The 12,241-nt window shown below is 49.1% G+C and overlaps 4 protein-coding genes across 4 annotated transcripts; all 4 read left to right on the forward strand.

Annotated features, from left to right (window-relative positions):
- Nucleotides 1-306: 306 nt before the first annotated feature.
- Nucleotides 307-6,750, forward strand: TEOVI_000601800 (uncharacterized protein; the record flags this gene model as incomplete). The annotated part of the gene is made up of 1 exon (XM_067223109.1): nt 307-6,750. One exon carries the CDS (start codon nt 307-309, stop codon nt 6,748-6,750), a length of 6,444 nt encoding a protein of 2,147 aa, XP_067079210.1.
- A 551-nt stretch (nt 6,751-7,301) lies between these two features.
- Nucleotides 7,302-8,339, forward strand: TEOVI_000601900 (general transcription factor IIB; the record flags this gene model as incomplete). The annotated part of the gene is made up of 1 exon (XM_067223110.1): nt 7,302-8,339. The coding sequence occupies one exon, from the start codon at nt 7,302-7,304 to the stop codon at nt 8,337-8,339; it is 1,038 nt and encodes a 345-aa protein (XP_067079211.1).
- A 546-nt stretch (nt 8,340-8,885) lies between these two features.
- Nucleotides 8,886-10,154, forward strand: TEOVI_000602000 (nucleosome assembly protein-like protein; the record flags this gene model as incomplete). The annotated part of the gene is made up of 1 exon (XM_067223111.1): nt 8,886-10,154. The coding sequence occupies one exon, from the start codon at nt 8,886-8,888 to the stop codon at nt 10,152-10,154; it is 1,269 nt and encodes a 422-aa protein (XP_067079212.1).
- Nucleotides 10,155-11,180: 1,026 nt separating this feature from the next.
- On the forward strand, nt 11,181-11,780 carry TEOVI_000602100 (tryparedoxin peroxidase; the record flags this gene model as incomplete). The annotated part of the gene is made up of 1 exon (XM_067223112.1): nt 11,181-11,780. The coding sequence occupies one exon, from the start codon at nt 11,181-11,183 to the stop codon at nt 11,778-11,780; it is 600 nt and encodes a 199-aa protein (XP_067079213.1).
- Between the last annotated feature and the right edge of the window lie 461 nt (nt 11,781-12,241).

A 12,241-nucleotide genomic window follows, 5' to 3' on the forward strand; every position in this document is an offset into this window, starting at 1 on the left:
ACGTTGTTTCTTCTTTTTCTTTTTTTTATATCTTAAATAATTATCTTCTGATTTGTGCATTTGAGTTTGCTTCTGTTTTACCACGTGTGAAACGACAGCCAGTGTGCAATGTACCGGCAACACCTCTCTACATCTTTCCTTTGCTCCACATCTTCTTCGCCTGCTTCAACATCAACAGTGCATCACGTGTAGTGTACGGGAAAGCTAATAAGGGATCCTACACACAAGTAGGTGGTAGCGTACGAAGCTGCACGGACGGGAGGGGAAGCGGCCGCATCCGCGGTTCTTGACTTTAACGCACCTTTCATGACTTTCTTGTATCATCGGTGGTACAACGATGACTTTACTATAGCGAATACGCCTAGTGGGAGCTTTCGTGATGTCTGCATGACTTGGTCCTATACGGATCCTCGTATCAAGGAAACGACCCTCATTTTTCTTCTTTCTCCCTCGGTTGCCCTCACCGAAGGAGCTGAGGGTTTCGTGGAACATGGACTACATGCGCTTAAAATAGTTCACATTAGAGGTGCAACCTCCCAACCAAGCAAAGGGGAGGTGGAAGAGGTAGTTTGCTGCACAGTGGTTGAAATTGTTGGCTCCATCCCTGATGGCGTTGTCCACGGTACAGGAGGCGTGATTTTCCTGTCAACGCGGCATTTTCTATTTCACATTCCGACCGGGGAGCAGAGCCGTACCGGTGGAAAGGAAAGGGAAGACGCACTTGACCACTTTGTGTTTACGGAGAAGAATACTTGGGAACGGCGGTGCGGCGTCGTTCGACCTCTTTATGACGTGGAGCCCATACGCCATGTTCTTTATGGAGCTGAAGGTAACAAAAGTCCTGTGCTTCATATCGTAACAGTGGTCTCACAGCCTTCACCATCCAGTGTGTCAATGCAGAGTGCTGTTGTTGATCTTTTAGTGGTGGCATCTAGCAGGGACGAAAGGGACATCTCTCAGTACTCGCGAACGGAGCAGGGCCTGCTAGGAAAGACAATCAGTCGGTGGCGCGGCAGTTCAAAAGCGTCCGGTGACTCCTCGGTTGCCGTTACGCATACTTTTGTGGTAGCGGTGGTACGGTGCGAGATTTCAACATCTGCCGACCGTCCAGCGGCGTGGAAACTGCTCCACCTCCACGTTGACCGCAATGTCCCATTCCAGAGGCGCCTGGAGGAGTTGACAGGGAGGGAAGACTTGTGTGGTGTTGGTTGTGATCGGAAGGGAAGTAACGCCACCGCCGCCCACATGGATCCGAGTAAGTGTGTTTGGTGTTACCTTCCGAACGAGGGTGGAGCGCGTGCGGGGTATTGTGGCCTCGTATTTGCTTTGGTGCCGCATAAGCCGTCAACCAAACTCACGTTAGTTTGCGGTAGTTATGACCCGTCGGGGCAGTCCTACCGGGTTGGTTTTGTGAAGGGAGACGATGCGCATGGGGTGGGCCCGCCCCTCTACGAAGAGAGGGATAATACGGAGGAGATGCTGTGGAGCCTTGCCGAAGGCACTCACACGGTGCAGATGGTCATGATTGGTAGACCGAACGAAGCCCTGCACGATAATGAAGGTACATGCGGAGGAGCCAACTTTCAAGGTCGTGAAGGGCTTCGTGCTCAGTGGAGGAAAAGCGCCAGCTCCTCCACCTGGATGCGGAAGTCCGGTTTAGCAACCGTGCTTAGCTTTGTGGTAGACTTTGTTGACGATGGGTTACATAAGAGCAGAAATCTACGGCAGGGTCTCCATGTCGCTGTTTGTACGGCGTGGGAACGCAACCGACACGGTCGCTTTCCACTACCCCGTACGGTTTGTTGGTTAGGTACCATCCCTCTACCTATTGGACAAGCTGCCACTTCCGCCGTGTTGTTTCATGCTGAAGGCAACGACGAGGGAATGAATGTGTGGTGTATGATGGATCGGGTGAATCTGTCGGACTGTGCGGCTGTTTGTGATGACACCGTTTCGTGGTATCATGCCTTGCCAACGTCCGTTGTCCCAACCGTCGCCGCCCCCGTGAGCCGGACCAACTTGCGGTGTTTTGTCAGTGTGAATACATTGCTAAAAAAAACACAACTCACTTATGTGCTTGACACACGTTTTGTCGAAGAAAAAACATGTGAGGAACAGCGGCCATCTTTACTGTCATCACTGGAACTGTCAAAATTGTTCTACACGCGCCCAGCGATCGCGGAGGAAGGACACGGAGCGATGTACAACCGAGGAGCGACCAGCGATGACTGCGCGGACCTAGCCGCGTACGTAGCCCGTAGTGTGGCGAGTTCCTCTGGACCTCTCATGGTGGCACACATTTTTAACGAGGCGTGGAGGAGTGTGGCGCTAGTGAAGCACCCAGAAACTGCCGTCCACGCGCATGATGGTGTTGCACGTGATGGATTGCTACCTTCGACAGATGGAGAGATGATTGCGCTTGGTGATACTGTGTGCCACTTCTTGTTGTTGGTTTTACAGGAGCTAGATTGGATCAATTCCCCTCAGAACACCAGGCTCCACATCCTGGTGTTAAGTATTCTTGAGGCTGTGTATGCAGAACCGCAGTTACCACCGTCGTCGAGGTGTTTTGAGGAGGCAACTAATGGGGGCGGGAAGACACAGATGCTGCTCGTCGGGGTGAATGAACAGCGCACCGTGCGATTGCTGCTTCAGGGAAGCGGTATGTGGCGACGGGTTGCACCTATGCTGTTCGCTTGGGCGAACTACCGCTTTTACGGTAACGGGTGTGAAAATGAACTGGAAGAAGATAGTGACTCCCTATTTGAAGATACTCTACGTCCGTTTATTGAAGGCTGGGAGAAACAAGAGAATACGGCGGGATTTGACTCACATGCTTGCACTGCTTCCTGCAATAACGATAGCGAAAGCGGCGAAAGTTGCCTTATTCTGAAACGGTGCGATGTGATACTGCGGCACCTACAACACTCTCAAGATTGTGACAAATACAGAAGTGCTGTGGCTGCCCTCTTCCGAGGCGGCGTGAGCTTGAATCGAGTCACTGCACTTGCCTCATGGGCGGGCGATGTGCAAGCCGTCGACCCGGCCGTCCTTTTGTTTCAGCTGCTACTGGAAGTATGCACACAGTGCGAGGAGCATGTGCAGTTGGCTGCCGCGGTTGACCGGGAGACGATATGCCAATTGACTGCCTTAGTGATGCAGTCACGCTTACCGCCTGTAGATACGGTTAAAAATGATGAGAATTCCCTACCCGCGGCGCCAGATGTCCTTCACTCAATGTCAGAGGTGCTCAGTTCGTGGAATTTTGAACTTCTTCGTGATTGGCCTCTGGGGGGCACATGCGGAGCCCTTCCCGTGGTGTATCTCTTCTATCACATGGTGGGTGCGCTTATGGCCTCTCCATGTGACAATATGGAAGATAGAAGGGAGAGATGTAACATTATTACCCATTCTGTGATGTTGCTGCAATGGCTCTGTGGGGACGACGCGAGACAATCCACCGAAGTCTTCGGGGCACTGATTTCAGGTAAGGTTCCTCTTGTAGCACTTTGCACTGTGGGTGGATTCGCTGTACAAGCTGGTTGTGCACCGTCCTCTGGGGTGCCCCCATGCGACGCCGTCGCGCGCCGCAGTTTTAACAGAGTACTTTACCATCTTTTTGTGTCTCCCACGACATCTGTTTTGCCGCAGTTACTGCTTGCTGAATTCGGTATATCTTACGATTATGTCTCTCACGAAAAGATTGGATTCAGCGTATGGAAACGTGTGCTGGAGGGCGATGTCGCGGCAGCGTTCAGCTCACGTCTCCTTAACCAACTGCACAAATCCCTTGGTTCCTTCAGTAACAAGAAGCATCCAACTCGTGCGGTTCAGGTATCGTTGCTACTTGAGTATCTTCGATCCGTTTTTATGGTAAGTTTGCCTCGGCTGGTGATGGCGCTCGGCGAATCGGAGGAAATCGTGGAAATTGCACTGGGCTCAACCATACCATCCTTCATCATGTCAGAATTATCCGTAGACCCCGTTCCGCCAGTGGAGGGATGTGACAATGTTACGTGCGTTTTTTTCAATGTTACTCGTGAAGTGAAGAAGTTACTGCATTTGTACATGGAAGGAAGCGGTGAAGTGCGCTGTCTGGCGATGCTTTTCGGCGTTTTCTGTGACTCCTGCAAGTCATTGCTCGGACACGTTGACGACACAGAAAATGTGCGGGACAGCGCTCAGCCTGGCGGCGTAGAGAGGGAACAGAGTATGTTCACTTTCACTTTACAGGAGATGTACTTCATATCTCTTCAGGTGCTCTCAAGTGATATGGGTAGGTTTGTGGTTGTTGCAGAGCTTATCCGTCGGAGTGTTCGGCGCCAGGCAGTGCGTGACCTGGAGAAATCGCTCCACCGGTTCGATGCCTCTTGGTTGAACAATAGTTCGCGTCTCCAGGAATTCATAAGTAGTGCAGTCGCCAACCTAGATGGAGTTGTATCTTCTTTAGAAAGCGTGGCACCTCTTTATGCACACACACTGGTGATGATATTCCTTGATGAACTTGTGTTGCTTGCTGGAGAGACGACTGAAGCAGTTGGGAGAGTTGTCGCTTCTCCATCGATTCCACATGAGCAAGGAGAAGGGTATTATAAGGGTGAGGTTATTGTGGACTTGAACGATAAGTTGACCAAGTGCGTCAAACAGATGGCGGCTGAGAAATGGAAAGGCCTGAGGAAAGAAGACAGGCGTCTCATTGCACGTGTGCTCTCCAGTTGCCTTGTTCCTTCTTCTGATGAAGCCTTTGGGGACGGAGGCTACGAGGAGAGTGATGTGCATTTGCAGATGCGCGACGTGAAAGTTCGTATGTCGAAGTCCCTGCAACGTCGTACCATTGACCCCACTGTGATGGGCATCGTTGTTGGCGAGGCGTCCGCCAATGAAAGCGATAAGTTTCCTGTGGAACTGAGGCGCAATAACGACTCAGATGGTGTTTTGAAGGTGGGGGGTGATGCAGAAAGAGCCGAATTCGCCCTACTGGTAAAGGAGGAGGCGTATGTGAGGCGGAAACTGAAGGGTCAGCTTCTTGATAGCTACGCGGAACTAATCAATGGCAATGGGGTTCATGATTCACTGGCGATTTTGTATTTGGCACTACGTGAGGAGCAGCGACGCCGCCGCTTCGTTGAGTATGTGACTGAATGCAAGGATTTCGTTCTCGATTTCGCTATTTCCCTTCACATGCTCATGCGTGAGTACTACAATGAGGGTGTTTACCACCTCCAGGAGAAGGCCTTAAGGGAAATGGAGAGGCGCGTAGGACTTCTTCTCCTTCAAGAGCGTGAGGCGCGGACGGCTATTGAGGCGGTGCATTCTGTAGGTCGGGATATTTACTTCTGTTGGGAAAAAGAGCAAAGATCCCTATTTGAGGGTGAAAGTCGGTGCCGTTTGGCTATGTTAGAAGATGAGGAGAATACTCGCGACGCCATTTACGAGCACTTTGCAAAGGAGGAGGTAGCGGTCGTGCGGCGGTGCGAAGAGCGACTCGAGGAAGAAGCTTGGCGCCAGGAGGAAGAGCAGTGGGCCCTTGAGATGAAGCAGCGGGAAGATGAAGAGGTGAGTGCAGCACGCACGCAGAATAAGAAACCATCGGAGGGTAAGCGAACAGGTACAAGTGCGTTTACGCGGTGGCAAGAGCGCCGACTCCAAATGGTGATGGTGCATGAGGAGGTTTCCGAACCCATGGAACAGGAACGGTGTCCCACATCGTCGATTACTGAGGCGGAAGCGCTACCGACAACGAAACCGGAAATTTTACCGAGAGAGAGAACAACAGCCTTTGTGCAAGATCCTGTGGAGGCCCTCACGTCGCTCGTGAGGACCGAACCAACTGAGGAGTCCGTGGACGGTAGAGGTTACAGTGCGCTGTTTGACTCATCAGAGTCCCTGTTTGGTGCCATTTCGCGGTTTCAGCAGCAGATAATATCCACAGTGGCACCTCCTCCATTGTCAGTGGCGAAACAGAAGGAGCAGGAGCAGGGAGGGGAGATGCCGCACCAAAGCCCCACCGAACTGACTGCAAATCCCCATTCTTCAACACAAACACAGCAACCGGTGGGGTCGGAGTGGGAGTGGGGATGGGATGAGGTGCCTGACGATGCGGGTGGCTCATGGAAGGTGAGTCGAAATGACTGTAAGACTGGTGTTGCCACTGAAAATTATTTGACCACGAGGATACCAGATGAGAAGAAAGAAGAGTTCTCAGAGAAAATTATCAAGTTAGAGGCATTGTCCAAAGCAGTTAAACCTCGACCACAGCGGCGGCGCCCATTTGGTGGCGTAGTCAACCTCCATGCAAAGCCGACAGAAGGTAAAGTGAGCCCAATAAACGACAGTATTCCCGAAACTGGACAGGAAGAACAGCAAATTGGTGAAATATCTCTAAGGAGCGCCGATGAGGGTCATGCAAAGGAAGTGAGCACGCTGCTCACATCGACTGAAATGTGGAACGCCAAAGGAGAGGAGCTACACCCCTTTTCGGCAACCGTAGGTGAACCACTGGATGTGGCGACTTCGTCTTTATGGGTCGGAGAGCATCAAATGAATTTAGCCGTTAGCGATGTGTGTGAGGAGGTGGTGTGTCACACGGAGTATCTTCCCAAGGATAGCTTGGAAATGAGTAGTGTGATTCTCTCGCTTAGCAGCTTCCACGTAATGCAAGAAGAGGAAGGAGGTGCCCGCCTTGCGCTTCTCAACGAAGAGCGGATCGGACGTGTTTTTCTCAACCGTCGACTAGTTATGGGATTGTGAGATAACCTCAGCCTGGTGTCCTTCCCTCCTGATGGGGAAGTGGCAATCCACCTTCTTTGCTATGATTCGTCGTGTCTCTCGAAAGGAAAGTTAACTTCTTAATAGCCACAGTAACGCATGGATGCAATCCTGCTGTGCGCTCTGTGTAAAATCAGGGCTACTTGACTCTCGTCATTGTCGTGTATTCGGATCGTGTAGTTCTTCACTTCGGGTGGTTGTCTGTGATCGAACGTGGTTTCGGTAAATTATTATTGGATCGGAGGCGTTATTGGCCGTATTTCCAATGCCTGAGCAGGGGTTTCAAAGCAACATTTGTGTTTGGACCTCTTCCATATTTTTTTTTACCAATTAGGGGATGTCGTGCCTAACTTCGTGCATCCATTGTTGATCATTTGTACCATTGTTATTTTTTTTTTTAATTTTGGTTTTGTATCAAGGAATTAGTCGATATATACCTCTTCTTGTAATACGTTGCTGCTCAGAGGCACGCGCGCACGACGCTGACCGCACCGCACCGCACCGCACAGGCGGTGAAGGAAGCTGGTTAAGTCATGTCGACTACCACAGATTTTGTTGGGCGGAACTGTCCTCATTGCAGTGCAGTGGATAGTTTGCAGACAGATGATGTCATGGGCGAAGTAGCTTGCACGGCGTGTGCACTAGTTGTGGCAATGGGACTCGAAGAGAACGTTTTTACACGGTACAATGAGAATGCCACGTATGAGGACGTTGATCACCATCGTGAGCGAAATGCAAATCCCACAGCCGCTACTTCCGCTGCGGGTTCTCTTTCAGCAGCGGACCCTCACATGTCGTCGACCTCTTCGAAGGTTGTGTTACATCCAACCATGCTGAATTGTATGCGAGGCCTTCACAAAAAGGCAGTATTACCAGAGCCAGTACTCGATCGCGGTATTGAGCTCGCGCGAGCCTTTGTTGGTGGGCGGCGGGCACGTGGGCAGCGGGTGGAACGACAACCGGATGTTGCTGCCGCTTGTCTTATGATCGCTGCTGAAGAGGCTCAGCAGCCGCTACCGTTGGCCGAAGTGCGGTGTCTTGATTCATCACTTGGCGATGTGGAACTGCGTCGCGCGGATATTGTGCGCGAGTTACACCTAGAAGATAGCGAGCGGCGGTTACGCGACACCTTTGCTGATAACCTTCTTGTGAAGTACATTCTGAAACTTGGTCTGCAAGTCTCATTATACCTACCGCATTGCAAGCGGCTGTTGACGGCACTTGGTCGCGTAGAGGCGTTGGCAGGTTTAACAGTTGCAGATCGAGTAACGACAGCGCTTCTGTTGGCAAGAACTGCGCAAACACTTTCCTGGGAACAGGGAACGCACATTAGTAAAGGCAAAGAGTGTGACCTTGGTATGGAGGCTATCTACGCTAATTTTTCATCCAAAGCTCATTTGGAAGTGACCAAAGTCAACAAAATCATGCACCTGGCCGTAGATGTATTGCCTCTTATCCAGGCAGCGTTTCAAGACTGTGGAGAGCCCACGGCTGGTAAGAGAAAGGTAGACAAGAACAGTGAGCCAGAAGCGAGTGGTAGCACTAAACGCGTGAAGAGGGAGGAAACATGAAGGTGTGGAGAGAAAGGAGGGAGATGACAATGGAGAAGAGACTGTTTTGTGGAAGGCGTGCTTTTTAAAAAACCTTCGATTTTTGACGTGGAGTATTTTTTTTACTCTTTTTTTTTTGTTATCTTTGCTTATCCATTAGCGTTTCTTAGGTGCTTCTCGTCATCGGCACTGCTCTCCTACGCGAGTCAACCTACGGTGGCTAACCGTTTGTCCTTGGTGGCCGTGAAACCGCGACGCTTTTCTTTGTTTTTTTTTCTCGTTACACGTTTTTGTGGTTATCCGGTGGTTGCGGCGTTAATATGAAACTATATAATTTTTCCCGATGTTTTTTTTACCGCGTTAATAATTTTTCAACAATGTTAGAGAGGTGGAGGCGCCCCTTCATTATCTTCTCCATATACTCCATTTTGTTGTGTCATTTTTTATTTTTATTTTTTACCAAGCTAGTTGTGATACGCCGCGTATCGTTAAGTGGCGAAGGAGGAAGAAGGAACGAAAGCGAAAAATAAAGTTTGAATCCGTTTGAGATACAGACACAACAAAACTATGCCCCGTGAGAACTTCTCACCGAAGCACGTTGATCCTGTGAACTTCCACAACGACGATGACGAAGACGAAGAAGAATTCGATCTCTTAAAAGTGATGAATGATATGAAGGTGCACGAACGCCGTAATGTGTATGCTCTGAAAGGTTTACTTAATGAATACAAAAGTGTACGGGCGAAGTTCCGTGAAGAGCTCAGCCGGCTTGAGGTGGAGCATCTGCGTGACGCCCAGCATTTCCACGATATTCGCGCTGCCATCGTGTGTGGAACGCGCGACATCACTGATGAGGAAATAGCTGCTGCCCAGGCATCGTTGGCGGCTGAGACGACGTCTTCTGGTGTTCGTGCAATTTCCTCCAGCGATGAAGAACCCGACGCGGGTGATGCAAAGCGGGATGAAAATAAAGCCGGAAAGAAGTCCGTTCGTGTGGTGTCTCCTCAGGAAGATCCCGGCCGCCTCGAGAAGGCTGCTGCCGCACCTGATGGCGGCATTCCTGACTTTTGGCTCACAGCCATGTGCAACGCCGAGGTGTTGGACTCAACCATTACGGAGCGAGATCGCCCAGCGCTAAGTCACCTGCAAGACATTCAGTTAGAGCACATTGATGGGGATCCACATAAAGGAGTTCGTATTAACTTCCACTTCTCACCGAATGAGTACTTTACCAACGAGGTCCTTAGCAAAACATACCGGATGGCCTTTGATGAAGACAGTGGTGAAGTAGAGATTGATTCCATGAGCGCCACTCCCGTTGACTGGAAGTCGCGTGAGAAGAACCTTACCGTTATCCTTAAGAAAAAGAAACAACGACACAAGACCAAGAGGGAGATTCGTGTGGTGACGCGCGAGGAGAAATGCCCGTCGTTTTTCAATTTTTTCACCAACCCTCTGGGCGGCGAGGACGAGGACGAGGACGAGGACGGGGACGGAAAAGAGGATGAAAAAAGGGATGAAAAGGAAAAGGGAAAGAAAACTGACGACGATGACGATGACGATGATGATGATGAAGAAGAGACGGCAGAGTTGCACATTGAATTGGGGCAGGTGTTGATGGAGGAACTCGTGCCAAAGGCCGCCTTCTACTATACAGGTAAGTCCGTTGAGGAAACGGCACTGGCACTCATAAAGAAATTTAGCGTTGAATCAGATGACGAAGACGGGGACGAAGATGATGACAGTGATGACGGAAGCGACATCGGTGGTAAATCATCTAAGAAACCCGCACCCAGTGGTGGTAAAACTAATCAGCCGGAGTGCCAGCAGCAGTAAAAAAGGAAAATAAAAAACAAACTAACAGACAAAGAGGTATTTCCCCCTCGCAATCCCTCAAAGCGGGTGGTAAAGCAGGGAAAATAAGCAAGGCGTCTTTGTTCCGAATAAAAGGTTGGTACCCAAATAAGCAATTAACAGTCGCCATATAGTTCCTGTCTGTTTTTAATTCACTTTACGTCTCTTAGTTTTTGAGCTGAATGTTCTCACCGCCCCTTCTCCTTCCCTTGGACTTTCGCGTCTGCCATTCCCCCACAGGGCGTAACGTTGGAACCTCCTACAATCAGATACAACCACAATGGAAGTGTTTTGAATGCGTTGGTCGGACCGAGTTATCGTAAATCCCATCTAAAAAGGAGTAAAAGAGGAGGAAGATAGCAAAAGAAAAGCCATGGAAAAGACAGGAAAAAAAGGAATGAAGTGAGGAAACGGAAGGGGAAGTGCGTATTTGGGTTAAATACTATAATTATATTGTGTGACATTCTTTTTTTTTTTTTTAGTGCGTGTGTGGTTGTTTGTCGGGGGTTCAAGGGAGGGGGGAAGGGGGGAAAGAGAAAACACAAAGAAAAAACAAATAAACATTAAAGGAAGATGCAAAGAAGTGCAGGAGATGGTAGTGGCGTGGATGTTCGGAAGCGAAAATGATAATAACAATGATAATGATAATGGTAATGCGCAAACGAAGTAAACGAGAAGGGATGGCTTCCGCATATCTCTTTTCGGTCTCATCTTCCCTGAAAACAAAGTTTCCTTGTTATTACTCGTCCGGTTCCATATTTCATCCTTTTCATTACACTACCTGTATGTGGCCAAGTATCCGCTGTTACATTATGTGTACACTCTCATTCTGTGTCCCGTATTTCTCCTTGAACTTCTGCTACTTTCCTCCTCTTGTGTTTTGGTACAGAAAAAGCAACTCATAGCTAGCAAGTCAGTTTTTCACCAGCTAACTTCAAGTATTCGGCATATACCCATATCAAGGTAAAAAGGGAGAAAAAGAAAAAAGAAATAAAGATACAATTAAACATGTCCTGCGGTGATGCGAAACTCAACCACCCTGCGCCTCACTTCAATGAGGTGGCGCTGATGCCTAATGGCACTTTCAAGAAAGTTGATCTCGCCTCTTACAGGGGAAAGTGGGTGGTACTATTCTTTTATCCTCTCGACTTCACGTTTGTGTGCCCTACTGAAATCTGCCAATTCTCTGACCGCGTGAAGGAGTTCAACGACGTCGATTGTGAGGTTATTGCATGCTCAATGGACAGCGAATTCTCACATCTTGCATGGACAAATGTTGAACGCAAGAAGGGTGGATTGGGGACGATGAACATTCCCATCCTCGCTGATAAAACGAAATCAATCATGAAGGCTTATGGTGTACTTAAGGAGGAAGACGGTGTTGCATACCGCGGTCTTTTCATCATTGACCCCCAACAGAACCTTCGTCAAATTACCATCAACGATCTTCCAGTTGGTCGTAATGTTGACGAAACACTTCGACTTGTGAAGGCCTTCCAGTTTGTGGAAAAACACGGTGAGGTGTGCCCCGCTAACTGGAAACCTGGAAGCAAGACAATGAAGGCTGATCCCAACGGATCCCAAGATTACTTCAGCAGCATGAACTAAAATGTGTCTCGTTTTAATTTTTGTTTTGACTTCTACCTGTGATTTATTATTAATTGTTTTGTTGGGTCGTTCTTCTGGTGTATACAAGGTTTTGTCGTCTCTCCTGTGTGCCTTACCGGCTTTACTGTTCGTGACGCGTTAAAGCAGCCGCGGAGTGAACAAGTAGCGGTGTTTGGGAAATGGGTTTGGCGGCACTGGATTTACTTTTCCCTTCCCCCTCTGAGTTTTTTAGCGATCTTTACTTGTTTCCTTTTTGATTGCCCATCACTGCCACTGATATGATACTCACGTTATTCTATTGTGAGATGTATCAGGTGTGCTGGAAACGCTTTCAGTGGTTCTGATGTTGTAGGGTAAACGATTTCGGCGGCTTTATATCTAAGTTCCACTATGTATGAGGATACTTTGCATTACTTATATATACATATCTATACTTTTCGTTTTATCTCTTTTTTTTTTTT

Source organism: Trypanosoma equiperdum (assembly GCF_001457755.1).
Source record: "Trypanosoma equiperdum strain OVI genome assembly, contig: ctg_1775, whole genome shotgun sequence".
NCBI classification, from domain to species: domain Eukaryota; phylum Euglenozoa; class Kinetoplastea; order Trypanosomatida; family Trypanosomatidae; genus Trypanosoma; species Trypanosoma equiperdum.